Below are 22945 nucleotides of genomic sequence, written 5' to 3'. Positions count from 1 at the left end.
TTCAACCTGCCACAGGAGCTGCTGAAACAGTTCTACTCCGCCATCATTGAATCCATCCTCTGCACTTCAATAACTGTCTGGTTCAACTCAGCTACCAAATCTGACCTCAGAAGACTACAGAGAGCAGTTTGGACTGCCGAGAGGATTATTGGTGCTCCCATGCCCACCCTTCAAGAACTGTACACATCCAGAGTGAGGAAAAGGGCTTAGAAAATCACTCTGGATCCCTCACATACAAGCCATCTCCTTTTTGAACTTTTGATATCTGGTCGGAGCTACAGAGCACCTAATACCAGGACAGCCAGGCACAAGAACAGTTTCTTCCCCCAGGCAATCTACCTTATGAACAATTAAATGTCCCCCCCCCAATCATTCCATAAAAATGTGCAATAACCTTATATTTTATTTGTTACCACCCCACATCCTAGTACATCCCTACATCTCATTCTATTCTATCTATATCACAACTGTACATACAATTTATTTTCCTTTTCAATTAAATCTTCTGTTTTTGTTTATTTATATTTGCATATGTGTGTTTTTATTCTCATGTTATTTTTATTGTCTGTTGTTGTCTCTGTGCACTGGACGCTTGTGACACTAAAACAAATTTCTTGTATGCGCAGGCATACTTGACAATAAAGCTTTTTTTTTTTTTACCTCTGATTATTATTATGTATGCATGTAATATTTGAGCTTTTGGAATAAACCATATTTGTGGAAGTATGTTTTGTATGTTTTATTCTTTCAATTTTACAAAAAGGAATATAAGGAGTTGTTTTGTGATGAGGTCAAATAGGTTGAAATATTGACTTTTCTGTAATTTGTTAGTTAAAATAAGTGAAACGGTGAAAAACTGTTTAAAAAAATACTCTTTCAATTTAATTTGTTTCAATTGATTTTCCCCCTTTTTCCTTTTTTTTGTACTTTCCCTTTCCCTTTATCTTTTCCTCATTTTCCCTTTCCCCCTTGTTTTTTTTTTCCTCATTTTTTCTTTTCCCCCACCCAATGCGGAAAGTGAAACCTGAGCGGTGAACTCATTTTCGGCAGCCGGAATTTCGGTGCATCTCTAATTATTGGCGACATTAGAAATGGATATTATATAATAGCTGCTTTTTTTAACATTCTAGCAATTTAAAAATATTAAAAAATGATTTTTTACACGGCACCCCTGCTCTCGACAGACGGCACCCCGGTTGGGAAACACTGCTCTAAATAATGCCGCGAGTGGGGCTTGAGGAAGTGACGTCGCCTGCGTCTGCGCAGTGTGACCTGATGCAGCCCCTGAAGCGAGACACAGGAAACAGAAATACTGCAAAATAATAATAATAACGAGACGAAATAACATTTCGTTTCGTCTCGTTTTGGTCAACGAAAATGAAGAGACATTTTAGCATAGTTTTTATTTTGTAAACCACATTTAGTCTCGTTTTTATTCGTCAACGATATTGCATTATACATTTAATTATAGTCATCATCACATGACCAGCATTTTCGTCTCGTCTCGTTTTCGTCACGTGATAAAGGTTCGTTGACGACGATATTTAGTCATAATTTTCGTCGACGAAAGCAACACTAGTCTCTACTAATTCTACGCCCTTGTGGGCATTATTCCTCTCAAAATTGCAAGAAAAAAAGTTCGAACTGTGAGAGAAAAACTTTATTAAAACCTTTTTTTTTTTGTTCTGTGGTGGAAACGGGCTTCCATATGCATCTACCAAGAGTAAAAAGAAACCAGGTTAAAATAATAATTCATTTCTGATCATATCAGGCAGAAGATGTCTGTGAAATCCGTCTATCAGTATCCAGACGCTCAAACCGGAGATGAGGACGCTTTTGCTCGAGAACCGTTCGTCGTGTGGTTTTCGTCTCCAAAAACGGGTGAGACATTTACAGTGTGAAAGGTGAACCTCTTATGAAATGATGCTAAACATGTGTTCGTCTGTCTCACAACAGAAGTCACGGATTTGGTCATCATTCCCATTCACACGGCTCCAGAAGCGGCTGTGAAAGAAATCGATGAACTCTTCGACGTTTATCAGAACGTCTCACAAATGTGGCCGTCAGACGTAAGCGAAGCAGTTCTCTATCCAGATTCCCAACTCACAAAAATATGTTTCGATTAGAAATACAAACGTTATTTCTTAATGTTATCTGAACATTCCAAACGTCCAGTTGTTTTAAATGGATTTTTCGCGGTTATCGAATGTTAAAGGAACATTCCATTTGATCATTTCGGAAACATTGTTGTTACTTTTAACTGTTCAAGGAACATTCTGAAACAAGTAGTAGCTAATATTAAAAAGAAACAAACATTTAACTAAAACGTTACAAATAAAACGTGAATGATGTATAAATAATGTTTTGTGCTATTAACATTATTAAAGACCAGATAACTCTGCACAAACGTTTCATTAATGTTACTGAAAATGTTTGCTCATAACTTTGCCAGAACTTTGAGAACGTTCCTTTTTAGCTGGGTTGATGTCTGCTATATTCTATTTTCATAAATCGTTTAAAGTTGTTAAATGCAGATAGGTTGTATAATGTCTTTAAATAGTATTTATTTTTATTTCAAACAGGTATTATTCACACATCAGTGTCAAACATGCACCACTATAATTAATGTATGTTCAATCAACTGTATCTTTTCTCCTGGGTTAATAACGCTGAATACTTATAGTTTTTATGACTTAAAAGTTCACTATACATAAACCTGATAAAATATTCATTATGAGTAAGCTGTGACAACTTGCCCCGGTCAGTAAAGGAAACACTAACAGCTGTGTCTGTTCTACAGGCTCTGGCAGTGAGTGATCATTTCCCGCTCTGCATCACTGTAAATCAAGCGCAGAGGAAAGGATAACAACCTTCTCCATTTACACTTTTACTGCTCGCCTGCTTCATTAGTCCTACAGATGAGAATGAGAAACAGCTTATAAGAAAATGAACGAGTTCTAACAAAATCTTTGATGCAGAAAGCGAGTGTTCAGTGCTTTACTTTTTTACTGTGTTTTTGTAAAGAAGAGCAGAAATGTTTGATTGAATGATAATGACAAGCTTCCAGTGCTTGTTAATTATGAACCAGCGGTCTGTAGTGTTGGTTTACCGGTTGCTGTGAGACAGTAGAGTTAGTTTGCAAGACTGTTGCCACTGTAACCCATCTACATTTCTCCATTAATTAACTCTGTACATCACAACACCTGTATAAGTGCTTCATATTGACATTTGCATGCATGCTTATATGATTTATTTCATTTTAATAAAAGATTTACTCGAGTAAATGACACAGAGTATTAGATTTAAGGTGAATACCATCTGTTCAAGTTCAATGGGGTGAGAAAAACATGCTCTGGTGTTTCATCCGAGTTGATCAGTCACTGTGGGAATATTAAAAATGCCATTCCTGGCATAGAAAGTGTTTCTTACAATCCCAGATCTCCCGTAGGCTGGTGTCTTACAGTCAATCTCATAGTCACCTGAAGAAACAAAGCCTGTTTAGTGCTTGACATTTAGACTACATGCAACCATTTTATACTAATACTAATAATATTTGTTTTTATATACACTACCATTCAAAAGTTTGGGGTCAGTAAGATTTATTTTATGAAAGAAATTAATATTTTTATTCAGAAAGGATGCATTAAATTGTTCAAAAGTGGCAGTATAATGTTAAAAAGATTTCTATTTTAAATAAATGCTTTTCTTACAAACTATATTCATCAAACAATCCTGAAAATTAAAATTTATCAAGGTTTCCATAAAAATATGAAACTGCAAAAAAATAATCAGAAATGTTTCTTGAGCAGCAAATCAGCATTTTATAATTATTTCTGAAGACTGGAGTAATGATGCTGAAAATTCAGCTTTGATCACAGAAATAAATTACAATTTATAAGATATTACAACAACAAAAAATGTTATTTTAAATTGCAATAATATTTCACAATTGTTGCTGTATTTTTGATCAAACAAATGCAACCTTGGTGAGCAGAAGAAACATTACTAAACCCAAACCATAATACAAAAATTGTTCAAATCCTATATATATATTCTAATATTACAAAATTAATCCTCACCTAATCTCCATCCATACTCCCAGGACGACAGAATGGGATAATCAAACTTTTCCTCAGGGTCTTTCTTCGCCCGTTTCCTCAGGTATAAACCTCGTCCTTTGCCTTCGTTGGATAAGCCCTGATACAGAGCCGCTTTAGTCTGCGGGCTCGCGGCTCTCATGAGCGGGGCTTCACTCAGTGACCGGCGCACCGGCTGCTTCTCCCACGTCTGGACCACAGGAGGCAGCGTGACTTTACCGACAGACGGAGGGTTAAAAAGCCCGATGGACCTGGACCTGCGAGACGCGAAGGTGGTCGGATATTCTTTGCTGTACTTCATCTTCCAGGCCAGCCGCGTGTAGGCCTCCTTTAGGATCAGCTCGCGGTAGAAGTTCTGGTCTTGCGTGGTGAGCAGGTTCCTCATGTCTGATGTCTCTTTAGAGACAACAGAAACCTATCAGGTGCAGAGCTGACCAATCAGAGAGCAGATCACTCACCAGGTGGAGAGAAGAGAGGCCAGACACACCATATGCTGACAGAATAACAAAAGAAACCCAGTGCAGTGTGCGGCATCTACAGGAATTTAGGAATTCAGCTGCGAAAAAGAGTCAAATACGGAAGACAAGAAAAACGATGGGTACTGAGGGGTCTCAAAAAGTAAAAAAAAGAAATAAATTTAAACAAAACACACCGGCATGAGCAGATGAAGAGTCCCTAAAACCAGCAAGCAAACTAGCTTTTTCCACCCTTCATTTTAACTTTAGTTTATGTAATTTTGATGAGCTTTTGTCTTTTTTATTGTTAGGTTTTTATTGTTAATTTTTATTTATTTGTATGGTTTTATTTTTAGTTCAGAAAATTAATAATGTTGCCTTGACAACTAAAGTTTAAATTCATATAATATTTATATATTTTTTCCAGTTCCGAAAATGATTTTTAATAGTTTTAGTTAACACTAACAACACTGGCTATTTTTTTTTTTCTATCTGGGAATATGAAACTTTGAGTATATTAACGATGATAATTGTTTATATAAATAATGTAATCATTTTGTCTGAACTAACCCTTTAAGCAGGTGTTGTAATGCTCAGATTTGTCCTGAAGGTGGAAGCAAAACATTATGAACATTATTCTGAACATTATCAGCCAGTGAGTGACAATGAAAGTTAATAATCCTAAATGACATAAGCTAACTAACATCGACTTCCTCCTGCCTATACAAAGCAAAGGAAATAATGAATAATGAGCAGGACCTTTGGAACTATAAATATGCATGTTTATCTGTTATCCAGGGTCATTTATACGGTAACAATGGAACATTCTCAATCAAGGTGGCCAATGCACTTTCTGTTACTGGAATTCTAAGCAGTAAACAGAACAGAGTTACTCAGTTAAAGGAACAGTTCACTCAAAAAGACATTTGATCATTTACTCCCCCCTCAGAAAATGTTGTTAAAGAAAATTCTGAAAGTTTCACTCTCAATAAATAATGAGAGGCTGTAGCTTCTATATTCTTGAATTCTTTATTCCAGTCAGTTTTAATAAGCAAATGTACATCGAATCTATTCATGTGTTTCACAATAAGGCACCAACGGCTAAATACAAAATACAATTAAATGTCCCCTCTTGCCCTTAAAACACTTACAAAATACTTCACCACTGGAGTATCAAAACTAGTAGAATTAAGACAAAGAATGTGAAAGACCTGCATAAATCTATTACTGTGACTTTTGTGTATTAGCGTCTTCAAAAAGCCAGAAAATCAGATCTTTTGGTCTTGAGGGATTTGCGAGTCTAAAATCTTGATATATAGTAATTTTTATGTAAACTATTCAATATGCAGCAGTGAAACCCGTTGAGATGAATGCAGAAGTGCTTGATTTGAAGTGATGGATGATGCTTTGATTTATGAGCACAGTTCCGTTTATGCAGCGAGAATCAAACACAGACATGGAAAGGTTATAATATGTGCATTAAAAGTGTCAGTATTGTTAGAAAGAGACGAGCGATTAGAGTCAATATCAGCAGTACAGAGACGTTTGGGTGTGAAACCCTGATCAGTTTGTTCATACACCGTCTTTTAACTTTTCAACACTCATCTTTAGACGTGCAATGCTGAACTAAATCGAGAAATAGAAGTAATGTACAATTCATGCATCATAACAAAATGCCGTCAACGTTTCCGTCATAATGCGTCACATTCCAGTCAAAAACCTGATCAAGTGCAAAGTTCAGCAGAATGAAGAAGGTCTTCTAGTGGTTTTTGTACAGTCTTTCTCTCTGTCAGGAGTGTTTCTGATTAACCGCAGGGAATTATGGGACGGTGACTTGGAATGGGGAGCCTGGGATGTGTTCATCTCCCCATTTCACAGCCAGAATGTAGTTGCCCCTCTCCTTTAAGACGTAGCTGATGTTGTACTGCATGTTTCCCATGTGTTTGACCAGGATCTCCTCGCAGGGCGTCAGAGGACCGTGAACACCGACCAGGAGCATGTTCTTCCCTGGAAACAAACACAAATACATGGATACAGTAGACAACAAATGGTAAAACTCAATTATGCCCTGTATAAAATGCAGTTCTGGCAATATTGCCATGATAGAGTGTTAATCAATCAATCAATAATTTTTATGATCGTATATTATGTTTTGAGTCTGGTTTTAAAATAATTAGAATAATGATAAAATAAATGTTATATTAAATGTATTAAATGAATAGTACAGTAAATCACGTTTAAATATATTGATATTATAAATAATATAAAATAAGAAAAATAATTAGTTTTGTATATGGAGAATAATTCTAAAGTTGTTTCATAATTTTATTTACATACATATTTGGCCTGATTTACATGCCTTAGTTATTTATTTATGTTACAATCCGTCACTCACATGAGATCACAGCAACAGTAAATCCTGATGTAATGGACTTCATACAGAGCGAACATGCCAGTTCAGGCACAAATACAGTTTCATAACTGATGGGGTTTAAGACAGCCTACAGATCCTTTGGATTCATATTACTACAGGGCAGCACATAATAATGCTGAACCGAACATAAGCTTCTTGTATTTTGTGAGTTACTGGAGACTCCTCTAGAAGGATTATTGTATTCAATTAAATATCAGCTTAAAAATTAGCTGGTTGTTTTAATTTGTTGTCTTGTCAATCAGTTGTTGTAACGTCAGTTGGACCTTTGTCAACTTCGTCAGTTTTTAACACTTTCAGATGAAGGTTTCTGTTCACTTTGAAATAAAGATTTTATTATTTTTTCAATTTATTGTTTTAAAATAGTAAAACATGAACTGAACTACATGATCATATGTGTATGTTCTCAAAGAACATAGGTTATATATGTTTAATATGAAAAAGGATGATGGAAAATTAAGAAATTCAGGAATTGGATTGTTCATATTAGAGTGAAAACTGGAAAAAAAAAAAAATGTAGAAAATGTATTTAATCACTTCAGCTATATTCCTGAACACCATTATTACATAACTGAAGACTTCACACTGTTATTTAGTGGATCAAATTAAAATATCATGCTTTTTAATGCGTCTGACAGAGTTTTTTATGAAGTGAATAAATGTAGATTTTTAGAAAAAAAAAAACATTTTCAGAAAAACCTGTGTCCTTATATGGTTCATTAGCTGAGACCTCTCTACAAATATATCAATTTATAAATAATGTGTCATTAAATAATAAAAACTCACATTTTAAAACATGTTTTGTACCTTATATGAAGAATCAGTGAAATAAATGTTTTATATCAATTTATATAAAATTCAAAATAATAATAAAGCATTGTATTATGATTAGGGTTGGAGCTAAAAACTGCAGGACAGTGGGTCCCCCAGGAGCTTAAGACCATGTATAAAGTGCATCAGCTTTTTGTTGAATGCGTATGCATTTGTTCCTAGTAATAAACTTTCATCATTTAATAAACTTTTATAGTTCATCTCACTCATGCTCAAGTTGTTCTGAATAACCTGAGATCTCACCTGCTTTACTGCAGTCCACAGAGAAAGACGCTTTCTGGCCCACGAAGGCCTTACTGAGACCCGGACCTCGACTGAGAACCTTGCTGGCGTCAGAAGCGGCTCTGGGAGAGGCGCTGTAGGAGTTCATACTGCTCGCCCTGCTCACCGGATCCACCATCAGAGTGGACATCTCACTGGCGTTCGTCACGTTCACCAACCGCGGCCCTGAAGACCAGACAAGCCAATCTCAGTCCATCATCACCCAACAACTCCATCACCTCGGTTCAGATCAGTCCGGCTCGGCTTACCTGTGACTTTGGCCTTAAATGGGCTTCCGCTGATGTGGTTGGGGCCGCCATATTTGATAGTGATGACGTAGTTTCCTGGTGCCATTGGTGTGTAGTGCGCTTTAAAGCCTTCGGGACACTCCTGACACTCCATCTTGACCTTCGACGGGCCCTCGATGGTGACGGCCAGAGATCCCGGTCCCGCTTTGGTGTTATTGATGATAAACTCGGCCTGGTTACCTGTCAGACGAGACGTGAGTCAATATGACGTGAGTGTGAGAATGTAGGATGGTGTATTTGCACGTATGATAAACTGTTTTATGACAACAACAATATTCTCACTTCCTGTTTCCTGTCAGCCATCAATGTTGGCATCGTTGTGACAACGGCTGTTGAGAATAGCATACTACCATCCTTTCCTACTTTCTTTCTATAGTATGCAGTGTGTGTGCTGAAAGCTTTATGCATGGAAACTAAACAACCTACTGCATTTGCCAAAATGCATAGTGAATAACAGAGCACAAACATGACAAATACAGCCAAAGAGATACCATAAAAACATTCATTTATTTTCCAGCAAAAAAAACTATTTGAAAGTTTGATCAAGTATTAAGTTGACATTTTTAGACAAAACTGGATTTAAATGCAAGATTATAACTGAAGTAAATGTATTAATAGTGTATATTATTTAATTATATATAGATATATAAACAGTAGTTTATTTAGTTATTTAACAATATAATATAATGACTGAATTAAACAAGGTCAAATTTATAAATATAAGTGTATTATTAATTGATATTATTCAACGATATATAAATATTAATTTATTTAGTTATTTAACAATATAATGAATGAATTAAACATGAGGCCAAATTGATAAGTAAATGCATTAACAATGTATATTATTTAATTAGATATCTATAAATATATAGATATATAAACAGTAATTTATTTAGTTATTTAATATAATATATAATAAATGAATTAAACATGAGGTCAAATTTATAAATATAAAAGGTACTTTTAATTTATATAATTTAACTGTATATAAATGTATATAAACTGATTTATTTAGCTAATATAATATATAATATTAATATAATGAATTAAACATGCAACATAATGAGGTCATGTGACAGTCTACAGTATTTTGCTACTAATGTACTGTAGAAATGGGAAATATTTATAGCTGCATAATATATACAGTATCCTGTAAAATGGATTAAAGTGTGTGTGTATTTTATTCTGAACACAGTCTGTAAACGATAAACAGCGATCAGTCGTTCGTTCTGTTTACACTGACACTATCAGACACGAGCAGCTATTCTGACACTTTCCATCATAAAACCTCATTTATTCTTTCCTCCAAGTCAACCATGTGGCTTTTTTCTTTAGTTTTATGCAGCTGAAATACATTTCAAGGTACCATATTAATGCTGCGAGTTAAATGTCTCCGTGAGCTTTACACTTTTTCTTCAACTAGACAAGTTACGATGAAGACATACATTTGTTCTGGATGTGATCCATGAGAAAGAGCTCAGGTAATCCAAGATCCTTCAGTTTAAATCATTTTGCTGAAACAATAAGTGCGTTTAGCATGAGCGAGAGCGCGGAACGGCCTGACTTCCTCTCCACATGCCAAGTCAAAAGAAACATCGAGCAATCAATATTCAGAGTGTGGAAAACACAGATTGACGGCACACGGGAAACATGTGCGTAGGCTTTTATTTTTGCAGAATTGTTTTTAGCCCTGTGCCAGTGAGTCATGTGTGTCCAGTGAATGTCAAAAGCTCACCTGTGGTTCCTCTTTCCAGCCCGGGTCCGTAAGCAGTGACGAGGCCCGCATCGCCGCTCTGTCCCGGCTCTCCCACACGAACCTGGAACGGACTGCCTGGGATGTGCGTCCCGTTGAACTTCACGTCAATGACGTGGATGCCGTTTTCTCGTGGGATGAAACGGATGGCGTACTTGTCTGGTAAACAAAGTGCAAATTAACCAGAGAGCCAAAAGATGAACATGAGCAGAACTAATTACACAAATGACATCACATAAATATATATATATATATTTGACATAAATGATGTCAATTGGGGACTCAGTTCTCAACAAACACGCTTCAAGAGGGGAATAAAGGTCTGCAGCACACATATATTATGCACATTTTCTACATTTAAGTTTATACATCTCATTTTATTTTTTCAATATTGAAGTTTATATAATTAATATTCAAGTTGATATATTTCAAATGTTCTATATAAAGTTTTGATATTTAATATTTTCATTATTGACCTTTATATATGTTTATATATTTAATATTTTCAATTTTTAAGTTTATGCATTTAATATTTTATATATTTATATATTGAACATTTTCAATATTGAAGTTTATATATTTAATATTTAAGTTTATATATTCTATATTTAGGTTTTCTGTGTTCAGGTTTAAATGTTTATTATTCGCAATACTGAACGTTATATATTTAAGTTTATATATTGAATATTGAAGTATTTATTTACCATTTTCTATATTTCAGTTCATATATTTAATGTTCAATGTATTTAATATTTAAGTTTATACATTGACTATTTAAGTTTGTAAATACTGAAGTTTGTAATTTTAATAAAAATGTGTATTTAATATTTACTCTTATATATTAAATATTTTCTATATTTAAGTTTATAAATTTTATATTTACAATGTTGAACTTAAATATTTTAGTTTATATGTAATATTCAATTCGATATTGAAACTTCTATGTTTAAGTTTATATATTAAATATTTTCAATATTTAATATTTACATTTAATAGGGACAATGCATGTTAATAAACATTAGTATGAAATACAAAATACAAGCCAGATTATAACAACATTGCTAATTTTGTAATATTTAATTTAATATTTATACGTTTAATATTTAAGTTTATATATTAAACATTTTCTATATTTAAGTGTATATATTTAATATGTTCTGTATTTAAGTTTATATAATGTTTTAATAACATTTTTATTACAGAAGTTTGTAAAGTTAATATTTAAGTTTATATTTAATATATTTAAGTTTATACATTTAATATTTACATTTTTGTGCTAATTAGCAAACAGGCAATAACTGGATGTTGGGTGACGAGACGCTTGCAGTAAATATAAATGGGCTGTGAATCTGATTTTACTCTGAATTTAACACATACAACTCCGAGTGAAATGCATCATTTTACAGAAGTGAACTTTACTCTCTTTTAACCAGTAAGAATAAAGCCCTTTCACTTTTAGTTATGACAGAAAATGATTTAATGCATCATAGCAGATAACCTCATCATCATCATCATCATCCTCTGACCTTGCTCTAGTTCAGACACCACACACTCCTCCAGGGCTCCGGACGGACTGTGAACTTTAGCATCGATGTGGCCTTTTGCCCCGTTCAGACGCACCGCAAATGATGCCGGCTGGTTGACCTTCAGACCCGACTCCTACATTAGTGAACCAACAGCTTAGAACATCTCACACACACACCAGTGCATTCTGGGAGGATTGTTGATGCTCATTCACTAACATCCAAAAGTTTGGGGTCAGTAAAAAGTATCTTCTGCTCACTAAAGCTGCATTTATTTGATCAGAAAAATCAGTAAAAATTGTGAAATATTATTAACATTTAAAATAACTTTTCTGTGTGAATATACAGTCAAATGTAATTTATTCCTGTGATCAAAGCTGAACTTTCAGCACCATTACTCCAGTCTTCAGTGTCACATGATCCTCCAGAAATCATTCTAATATACTGATTTGCTGCTTAAGAAACATTTCTGATTATTATCAATGATGAAAACAGTTGTGCTGCTTCATATTTTTGTTGAAACTGATACTTTTGTTTTTCAGGATTCTTTGATGAATAGAACGTTCAAAAGAACAGCATTTATTTGAAATGGAAATCTTTTGTAACATTAGAAATGTCTTTACTGTCACTTCTGATCAATTTAATGCATCCTTGTTGAATAAAAGTATTAATTTCTTTAAAACAAAGTGACCCCAAACAGTATAAGTATACAATGTGTATATTTTTAATTACAAATTAATTCACATTTAATATGAATTATATCATTATATGGTTTTAAATGTGAAAAGTGCATCAAATGGCATAATCATAAAATAATAATAAATAAAATGCTTATTTTTCAATAAAAAGCTAAATAAAGAAAGAATCATTACACATTCAGATGTTGATGATCTCACCTGAGCTCACCTAAGATCAGCTAAAGCTGAGAGAGAGACGCCAACATTTGACAAGAGAGAAGATGAGAACTACAGGGTTTGCTAAACTACAGAGAATGATGGGAAAGGGTTGGATGGAGGTTTCTAGCATCTTCCTCTCTCGGCTTTAACTGATCCTACTGTGAGCTTTACAAGACCGGGTTCTGTTAAAAGCCTTTAAATGAAACACAAGAGAAACACCAGAACAGCCACACAAAGACGACTGATGTCCGACAGCTATTCAAAGACACGATCACGAGAGAAATCTGCTCCAAAGCTGCTTATACATACATCAAGTAGTGTAAATAATCTGTTCTGAACGCTGATAATAATCAGAAATGTTTCTTAAGCAGCAAATCAGTATATTAGAATGATTTCTGGAGGATCATGTGACACTGAAGACTGGAGTAATGATGCTGGAAATTCAGCTTTGATCACAGAAATAAATTACATTTTACAATATACTGACATAGAAAACAGCTATTTTAAATTGTAATAATATTTCACAATTTTACTGTTTTTACTGTATTTGTGATGAAATAAATGCAGCCTTGGTGATGTTTTATTTAGTTGAAAAAGGGAAAGTATTTGTGTCATTACATAAACTTCCATATTAATATATTTAAATATTATTTACTTATTTAATTTAACTGTTTTCCCATTGTTGCTAGTCTGAGGACTGAATAGCTGCGGACACGCGTCTGTGTCGATGTTTCCTGATGTCTCACCTGAAGACTGGTAACAGTGAGTCTCCGAGCGTCGTCCACAGGAGCGTGAACGGGCACCAGGTAAGGGCTGTCAGGAATGTGCTCGTCGTTGAACTTTATAGACACTTCATAGTCGCCTGCAGAGAGATTTAAGATTGAGGTTGCTTGGGTAAACACAGCTTTCCAAACGGAGAGCAGGACGGAAAGCTCGTGTGTGCGTTTATACCTGGTTCTTGAGCTACATAGGAGACGCCGCAGGATCCGTCCTTCCTCTCCTCAAAGGAGATTTCTGCACGACTGGGACCTTCAAGAGCGATGGACAGACCACCGGCGCCCGCCTCGCGCGTCCACACATTAAACTCCGCTACAAGAGCACAAGAATGAGATGAACGTGTGTTTAAAGGAGCTCTATACAGTTCAATGCCACAAAGATGGTCAAAATGCATTGTACTTGCATAAGCCTTAAAAAATTAAGTCTTTTCAAGATGACATTTGAATATGTTTCCAAACCTTTTTCTTGTTTTTACTAAATTAAATTAAATTAAAATATTAAAATCAATTCAAAATTAAATGACAGGCAGTACAACAAATACTACCATAAAAATACAACTTTATAACCTTTCTATAATGTTTTACATCTTAAGAAGAAAAAAAATAATTCAGGTAAGCAAATAATTAAACATTTCTTTATACCTAGATGACATTTAAAGATTTCCACCTTATTTACGATTTTTTTTTAATTAAAATTAAATGTATTACAATCAATATAAAATTCAATTACAGGAAGTACAACATAATGTAGGCATACTAACATAATATAGAAAATTTTACAATAATTTTAATTAACATATCACCATTTTGGTAAGTAAATAATTGAACATTTCTTTATGCAAATGATGGTAAATAATATGGTGTAATGAGCATAAAAAGCTTTTTTTCCCCCAAGATGACTGACTGTTTCCAGTTTTTTAATTAATTTTTATTTTTACTAAAATGAAGATTAGATTAAAATATTAAAATAAATGGAAGAGATTTTTCACTTTTAACTAAAACGAAAATGAAAAAATAAAATAAAATGAAAAATATATTTTCTGCATTTTAAATTTAAATAACTGTACATTAAAATATTAAAATAAATATAAAATGTAATTAAAATAAAGACAGTATAACAAACACTACCAAATGTATAAAGTTTTATAATCTTTTTAGAATGTATAAAATATAATTAGCATTTTATCATGACTTATAAACATATCTTTTGTGTTCAGTGGAAGAAACCAAGTCATGTAGATGAGTAAATAATTGAACATTTCTTTACAAAAATCATGGTAAAGAACATGTAATGAGCAAAAAAGGTTTTTTCTTTAAGATGACATTTAAAGATATTTTCCAATTTTTCCAACTAAAATAAAAATTAAACTAAAATATTCAAATAAACAGATTTTTTTTTTGTTTTTTGCATTTTTACACTAAAATTACTGTACATTAAAACATTCATTTATTTTACATTTGTGACCCTTGAGCACAAAAGCAGTCTTAAGTCGCTGGGGTATATTTGTAGCAATAGCCAACAATACATTGTATGGGTCAAAATTATTATTTTTTTTTTTATGCCAAAAATCATTAGGATATTAAGTAAAGATCATGTTCCATGAAGATATTTTGTAAATTTCCCACTGTAAATATATCAGAACTTAATTTTTGATTAGTAATATGCATTGCTAAGGACTTCATTTGGACAACTTTAAAGGCCATTTTATCAATATTTTGATTTTTTTGCACCCTCAGATTCTAGATTTTCAAATAGTTGTATCTCGGTCAAATATTGTCCTATCCTAACATTCAGCTTTCAGATGATGTATAAATCTCAATTTCGAAAAATTGATCCTTATGACTGGTTTTGTGATCCAGGGTCACATTTATGTAATGTATTTATGTAAAGGCAGTACAAGAAATACTACCAAAATAAGCTAACTGTTACACCACCGTCACACCATATTTTCCAACCTTTCCCGTTTTTTTTTCTTTAACTAGAATTTTAGAATAAATTTAATAAAATAAATAAATTAAATAATTGCAGGAAGTACTTAAAAACAACAACAACAACAAAAAACCTAACATTTAATCAGTGTTCATACCTGGCACACCCGTCTCGGCCTTCTCCAGACCCGGACCCCCCGCTCGCACCTTACGGGCTCCTCCTTCTCCCAGCGGGCCGACGGTGAACTGGAAGGGGCTTCCCGGCACGTGCTGCCCGCGGTACTTCACGCTCACCGTGTGAACGCCCATCTCGTGAGGCACGAAGCGCACGCAGTAGGTGTGATTTCCCACCGCCACCATCTCAGCCGCTTCCGTGGCTCCCGACGGGCTGCTGACCTGCGCCGAGACGTCCTGGAGGTCGATTCCTGGGGAGAACAGAGAGCAGAAGGACTGTTGTGGGAGCTGACAGAAGAGATGCAGGAACGGCTCTCAGCTGGTCTGACGTCTGCGCTTTCAAGGTTTTGCAAGCAACATACGGAGATGAAACTTACTGTGCTCAGGTTTTATTAAAAGGAGTCATTATTTACTCACCTTCATGTTGCTCCGAACCTGTATGACTGACTTTCTACCATGCAATGCAAAAGACTGAAAGCAGTGTGAACATTCGGCTAAACATCTCTTTTTGTATTCAACGGAAGAAGAGCTAATTTAGTATCATTGCTATACTATTATAATTTGAGTTAATATTTTGAATCTTATTTTATTTTATTGATTTTTTCTGTTTTCACTTTAGTTAAAAGTTTTAGTAATTTTGTTTTGGTAATTTGTTTTTGTAATTTTTAAAGAATGCACTGTGTAACAAGCAAAAAAGATGAAGTTAAGATATTTTCCAGTTTTTTTCTATTTAAATAAAATTATATTTAACTATTACATTTAAAATCTGAATTAGATTTTATTTTTATATTTTCTGCTTTCACTTTAATTTTATTTAAATTTATAGTAATTTTGTTGTTTTTGTATTTTTTATTCGTTTTTTTTTTTTTAAGGAATACATGGTGTAATGAGCAAAAGATGAAATTTAAATTTGATTTTATTTTCATGTAATTTGTTCTCACTTTAATTTTAGTTGAAATTTTAGTAATTTTGCTTTTGTTGTTTTTATTTATATTGTCAGATATTTTTTAAAACACATGGTGTAATGAGCAACGAAGATGTAAAGATGTTTTCCCCTCTTTTTAACTAGAAATAAAATTACAAAATATTAAAATTACAATGAAGTAATTTTAATCACAACTTTAATTACTAAGATTTAGTAATTTTGTTGTGTTTTTGTAATATATATATTTTTTTTTTTTTTTACTTTTTTTTCACCCTTTTAACTGAAAATGACATTAAAATATTTAAAATTTCAAATAGATAGATTTTTTTTGTTGTTTTTTTTTCTTTTAGTTGAAGTTTTAGTAATTTTGTTTTTGTGATTTTTATTAGTCTATAGTTTTTTTTCCCTTTTGTTTTAGTTTATTTTTAGTTATTTTAGAGGATAATAGGATAATAAATAATAAACAAATAATTCACAATTTTTATGGAGTTGTAATGAGCAAAAAAGCGTCTCTGGTTCATGCAAACACAAACACACGTGTATCAAAAGCAAGCGGGTTCTGCCAACCTCGTGGTCCACATGCGGCGTGTTTAAAACGCACCCTCCAGCCCTCCGCAGGGCCTTCTGACGGGTGCCGTGCCAATCCTGGTCACCCTCACTTGGCCCACGGTGAAGCGGGTCCACCCTGAGCTGCTCTGACCTTTGACCCCGAGCCGAATAGAGCAGTGAGAGCGATAGACGCCGCGTGAGAGCAACTCACGAGCCAAAGCCAGAAGAAACCAGGTCACTGATAGTCACAGACGCAGAAAAGACAAGAAAGAAGACAGAAACAAGTGAGGAAAGAGAAAGGACAGAACAAGCAGTGCATCAGGTGAGAAAAACAGCAAAGTTGGGAAAAAGATAATAGAGTGTAGAGGAAGCATGTCTGATATTTGTCATTTGTCTGTATGTCTTTCAATATATGAGCTCAGAGTCGGTCAGGCAAATATGGGATGAAGTGACGGTTTGTGTGGCCTGTATTAGATCACTGCTAATCCTCCATTACAGCGTGGCCTCATTAACCAGAACAAGTCTCAAAACCACATATGGAAGCAGTCTACGTGATCCAGGTTTAGTTTTTACTGGCCAACTAAAGGCCTGTTCACACCAAGAGTGACGCGAGGCTGACATGACAAAATTTGCATTCTCTAATGTGAAATATAATGGCCAAGTTGTCACTTTCTAAAACTGTGATTTAAAAATATATCTTAAAACATGATAATGATACTGTTTATAATAAAGTTATTGTAATACAGCATATCTAATATATAAATATTTTATTGGTTTATGTATTTGCTTGAAAAAATATGAAAGGCAAAATAATATGATAAAAAACATTATAGAATAAAACAATAATTTAAAATTTCACAAATGGCATTCACATCTATCAAATATCCACCTAACTCATATAGTATCTTATTGGATTAATTAATAAAAAAATAATTATATATATATAGGGTTGTTTGATTTATTACAATTGACTAATTTATTTAGTCCAAAGATAAAATACAATTTTATTATTAAAATAAATTTATTATTATTTACAAAAAAATAATAATAATAAAAAAAGAAAATTCACAGGGCAAATTTACATCATCTAACCTTCAAGTAGAATCGTACTAGATTGTTTAATTAAAAAAATAATAATTATTTGTGCCAAAAGAAAAGAACATCTATGTAAAAGAATAAAATAGGATTGTTTATTACAATAAATGAATTTATTTCTGCCAAAAGGTAAAATCAATTCTCAATAAATAAATAAAATTCACATCTAGTGTGAAACAATTTTACATTTTAAACAATTTTTTGAATATTGAATATTGTCACATATTGTCACAAAATGACTAATCATCTTTTTAAACACTGTTTGTGCTTGTTAGCATTACTATTCAAGCGAAATGAGGAGAAAACTGCCCTCTCTCACACAAAAAGACATTTCAGACTACGCCAAGACTCATACTGGAAGTGCAGATTTAGCAAACCGCCTCGACCGCCAAGTGACACACTTCACATGAATGAGGCAGCATTTCCGTCAGCGCGAGACGCGTGTTAGCATCACGTACCGCTGACGTGACTGATGGAAACTCAAAGCAGACACTTCAATGCCTTCAGCACGGCCTGCATATATCGTCTTGTTTCACAGAGCCATGTGTTTTTGCTCAAGTATGGAGATTTGATGCTTTAACATTTACATTTACATTTATGCATTTAGCAGACGCTTTTATCCAAAGCGACTTACAGTGCATTCAGGCTATACATTTTTTACCAGTATGTGTGTTCCCTGGGAATTGAACCCACGACCTTTTGCGCTGCTAATGCAATGCTCTACCACTGAGCCACAGGAACACATGATGTGAGCCAGCAGAACAACCGCACGTTCATTTGTTTTGTGCTTTTTGGTTGGCGTTCCTGTCGGAGACTGAGCTACAGTGTGTTAAACAAGCCAATAAACCAAGCCTTCTGACATAAAGTGGATGAAATGGTAAATAATTCACGCCTACTCTACATTAAAACTGGATTAGATTTTAACAGGAACCTGAATGAGGACAGACGTGCGCTTGACATCTTCATTGCCTTGACATGAGGAACTTTCATACCTGGGATCTTCAGGTTGAGATCACAAACACTTCCAACGCTAGCGACGGAAGCGGCTTTCTGACGGCGAGTGATGCTCTCGCGGATACGACCTTCTCCACTCACTTTCACGCTGAACGGACTTCCTGTGAACGCAGAGGTGCAATAAAAGTCACACAGTGACAGGAATACACAAACGAGAAATCTCCTCTGCTCATCAAGCGTGCATTTATTTGATCAAGGAATACAGTAAAAAAACAGTAAAATTGTGAATTATTATTACAATTCAAAATAAGTGTTTCCTTTTTGTGAATATTTTAAAAATGTAATTTATTGCTGTGATCAAATCTGAATTTTCAGCATCATTACTCCAGTCTTCAGTGTCACATGATCTTCAGAAATCATTCTAATATGCTGATATGCTTCTTAAGAAACATTTGTTATTATCAATGGTGAAAACAGTTTTTGCTGCTTCATATTTATGTGGAAACTGCAATACATTTTATTTTTCAGGATTCTTTGATGAATAGAAAGTTCAAAAGAACAGCATTTATTCTAAATAAAAATCTTTTGTAGAATTTTGTAAAATAAAAGTGTTTTTACAGTCATCATATAAAATTCAAATAATCTGTAAACAGGTCAAATTACACCTGTATATATATATATATATATATATATATATATATAAGGTGTAAATAAATGTAAATATTAAAAATGTATTTTATTTACTTGTGACAAAGAAAAATACAATGATTAAAGAATTATTTAAAAATAAAAGAAAAAAAATCTATCATCCATCAACCTTCAAGTAGTATCTTTGTTTAATTTATTAAAAAAAAAGGATTCATTTATTTGTGCCGAAAGAAAAAAAAAAAACATAAATAAAATAGGATTGTTTCATTTATTACAATAAATTAATTTATTTGAGCCAAAAGGTAAAATGACTCATAAAATAATTAAATGATAGATTTAAAAAAAAAAATAGAACAAAATAAAATTCACATCTAGTGTGAAGCAATTTTTTTGAACAGTTTGGTCTCTTTTGAAGAATATAGTCACTGCACTAGAAAATTACTAATATCATCTTATTAAACATTGCACAATACACTTAATACTCCATTTTGAATACTGCCAAATAATCTATAAACAGGTCAAATTACACCTTATTTGGAGCACATTATAAATGATATATAAGGTTTGAATGATGCTTTGAGCAGCATCATCTCTTACCTGGGACGTGCTCTTCTGCAAATCTGATGGACACGATGTATGTGCCCGGCTCAGTAGGACAATATGAGACGCCACAAGTGCCGTCCTCCATGTCCTCTGTCTGTATGTCCACCTTACTGGGACCCTCGATGGACAGCGCCAAACCGCCATAACCTACGAAGACCGTTATGAGATTAGATGCATCATACTACTAACGTTAATAGAAATGCTACCTGAATGCATGAGAAATGAATGCAGTCTTGATCCAACAAGACCAATTATGACAAGTTTAAAAGTGTGTGATATATATTAAGGACTAATTGTATAAATATTTGAAGTTCTTTGGGTAAGTTGGAAATCATTTGCCGCTGTGGTACCAATTACCAGTTTTTTTCTTTCTCATTTCCAGCTTTGAGCTGCTTTGCACAACCTGTTTGGATTATATTCTTAGCAATGAAGTGGATTTGAGAGCTTGAGAAAACATCATTAAGGGCCAGACGTTTGGCAGACGTGGTTTATTCAGTGCTTATGTAGCTCGGTTAGGAAGAAACACCTGCTCTGAACAGAAGTCATTTTCTACATTTAACATGAATATCTGTGTTATAAAGGAAGAGATGAGAGAAGAAGCACCCACATTCTGTAACGTTATGGTTATAAGCTCAAATCAAGCCTCTTATGTGTGGGAAATGTTTATATCATCTGCTTTTGGGAAAGAAGTTGATCTGCAGTAGCAGAGCAGTAAAGTTCTGGTTGCTTGGTTACTTAACTCATGAAAACTCTCAAAACTATGATATTTGATTCTCTAGATATGTTTTGAGGTGGGACTCAGAAAGAAAGAAAAATAGAAAAACAACAACAACAATAATTATAATATTATGAAATAAAATAATTTGTATTAAATAAATGAAATATAATAATAATAATAAACACTAAAATAAATTATTAAAATTAAATTAATTAAATATAAGATCATCATAATATTCTTTTTTAAATAAATTAGATATTACTGATTGCTATTGTGTGTTGTTGTTATTAACAATATAACTTAAAGATAATTAATCAAAAAAACAATAGTTATTAAACACATCTAATAATTAATAATAATAAAACAATAATTAAATACATAAATATACCAACAACAATAGTTAAACAAATTAATTACTAAACAAATAATAATATTAGCTATTATTATGATGATGATTATTATATTATTAAATTAAAAGCTCAATAATTGTTATAATCAAATATATAAATAAAAAAGATGATGATTATGATAATGATGATTATAATAATAATAGCTATTATTATTAAATTAATTAGTAAACAAATAATTAATAACCATGGCTATTACGTTGATGACTATTAAAATAAAGGAATTATATCAATTAAAAAGATGACATCGACGATAATAGCCATTATTAAAATTAATTAAAACTATTAACTATTATTAAAATTAATATATATATGATGATGATGATGATTATTAAAATAAAAGAATTCATAATTGTCAAAATTAAATATATAAATAAAAAGATGATGATGATGATGGACAACGATAATAGTAGCTATTATTATTAAAATAATAATAATAATAATGAAAGAAAGAAAGAAAAAGAAAGAAAGAAAGAAAGAAAGAAAGAAAAGAAAATTCTGTCATTAGCTGACGGTAGCCATTGACTTCCATAGTACTTTTTTCTATACTATGAAAGTCAATGGCTACCGTCAGCTGTTTGGTTACCAACATTCGTCAAAATATACTCCGTTCCGTTCAACAGAAGAAAGAAACTCATAGAGGTTTGGAACAATGTGAGGATGAGTAAATGATGCCGTCCCTTTAATGTGAGAATAAAACTTTTCTCTCACCAGCTTCCCTTGTGTCCACCACAAAGTCGGCCATCTCGAATGTGCTTCCCTCCACCAGACCCTGACCGAAGACTTTGACTCTGCTGGCGTCTCCAATCTCAGACTGGACCACCATGATGGTGATGGGGCTGTTAGGAACGTGCCGGCCGTTCTTCTTGATGCTCACCAGGTGCTCTCCAACTTCTCTTGGGATGAAGGAAATGCCTGAAGAGGAAACGACCAACCATGTGTTATCAAAACCAAAGTCACAGTCCACAGAAAGAAGCAGTGCACACACTCCAGACCTACCGATGTGGTTGTTGGGCTGCCTCTTGAGCAAACAGGGCTCGTCGCGACCAGACGGGGCTTTGATGCTCGCGGTGAGCAGACTGAGATCAGTCTCGTTGATATCCAGAGAGAAATCTGCAGCGGAGCCCAGCTTTACCTGGGACTTCCTCTTGTTGTCCTCTGAAGAGACCAAAAACAGATCAATAAATGTCACGATCTTACTAGAGAAGTCAAGTAGACTAACTAGATAACTACACCGTAAAGGTAGGTTCCTTTACTACAAACAGAGAAAAACTGTAATCATGTAATTTTACAGTAAAATACTGTTTAATGCACAGCTTTTGGAAGTGAAAAAGGACTAGTCATCTTATAATATACAGTGGATAAAAACAAAATGACAATCCCAGAATTCCCTGTGACACTTCACATTTGATGGTTTTTCACCGTTTACTTCTTAGCTTTTTCTTATCAGTTATGTACATTAGGGTTTTCATCTGTTGTTAAATTAACAGTTAATGGTGTTTTGTATTTGTGCATCTTATATATATATATATATATATATATATATATACCGTATTGACCCGAATATAAGACAATGTTTTTTTCTTGGAAATACATCTGAAATAACACG

At 33.5% G+C, this 22945-nt stretch overlaps 2 protein-coding genes across 5 annotated transcripts in view; one reads left to right on the top strand and one right to left on the bottom strand.

Moving 5' to 3' along the window:
* Window positions 1-1531: 1531 nt before the first annotated feature.
* LOC107657961 (deoxyribonuclease gamma-like) lies at window positions 1532-3279 on the top strand. Of its 2 annotated transcripts, XM_016446307.1 has the most exons (4): window positions 1532-1646; window positions 1772-1881; window positions 1957-2069; window positions 2801-3279. In XM_016446307.1, the coding sequence occupies exons 2-4, from the start codon at window positions 1779-1781 to the stop codon at window positions 2864-2866; spliced, it is 282 nt and encodes a 93-aa protein (XP_016301793.1). In that variant the 5' UTR covers window positions 1532-1646; window positions 1772-1778; the 3' UTR covers window positions 2867-3279. The 2 variants fall into 2 exon arrangements, with proteins under 2 accessions (XP_016301793.1, XP_016301791.1); XM_016446305.1 differs by having other exon boundaries at window positions 1532-1881; window positions 2801-3277.
* A 2283-nt stretch (window positions 3280-5562) lies between these two features.
* Window positions 5563-22945, bottom strand: part of LOC107657976 (filamin-B-like) — a 100631-nt gene continuing 83248 nt past the window's right edge. For all 3 annotated transcript variants that reach the window (XM_016446332.1, XM_016446331.1, XM_016446330.1), the window contains 12 exons: window positions 22336-22494; window positions 22048-22251; window positions 20206-20358; window positions 18999-19121; window positions 15422-15688; window positions 13510-13647; window positions 13305-13420; window positions 11666-11798; window positions 10122-10298; window positions 8345-8563; window positions 8058-8261; window positions 5563-6559 (listed from right to left, as the gene is read on the bottom strand). In XM_016446332.1, coding sequence (XP_016301818.1) covers window positions 6372-6559; window positions 8058-8261; window positions 8345-8563; window positions 10122-10298; window positions 11666-11798; window positions 13305-13420; window positions 13510-13647; window positions 15422-15688; window positions 18999-19121; window positions 20206-20358; window positions 22048-22251; window positions 22336-22494 — 2081 coding nt within the window. In that variant the 3' untranslated portion in view covers window positions 5563-6371. The remainder of the gene's footprint in view (window positions 6560-8057; window positions 8262-8344; window positions 8564-10121; window positions 10299-11665; window positions 11799-13304; window positions 13421-13509; window positions 13648-15421; window positions 15689-18998; window positions 19122-20205; window positions 20359-22047; window positions 22252-22335; window positions 22495-22945) is intronic.

Source organism: Sinocyclocheilus anshuiensis, unplaced genomic scaffold (genome assembly GCF_001515605.1).
Source record: "Sinocyclocheilus anshuiensis isolate Anshui unplaced genomic scaffold, SAMN03320099.WGS_v1.1 scaffold147, whole genome shotgun sequence".
NCBI lineage: Eukaryota > Metazoa > Chordata > Actinopteri > Cypriniformes > Cyprinidae > Sinocyclocheilus > Sinocyclocheilus anshuiensis.
Note: the sequence above shows the minus strand (reverse complement) of the source record. Positions and strands in the feature narration are given on the sequence as shown.

What these genes read in the sequence shown, in the direction of transcription:
- LOC107657961 (XM_016446307.1), top strand. Translation starts at nt 1,779, where the DNA reads ATGTCTGTGAAATCCGTCTATCAGTATCCAGACGCTCAAACCGGAGAT. An exon ending in GTTTTCGTCTCCAAAAACGG is followed by an intron (nt 1,882 to 1,956) that starts GTGAGACATTTA and finishes GTCTCACAACAG; the next exon opens with AAGTCACGGATTTGGTCATC. An exon ending in CACAAATGTGGCCGTCAGAC is followed by an intron (nt 2,070 to 2,800) that starts GTAAGCGAAGCA and finishes TCTGTTCTACAG; the next exon opens with GCTCTGGCAGTGAGTGATCA.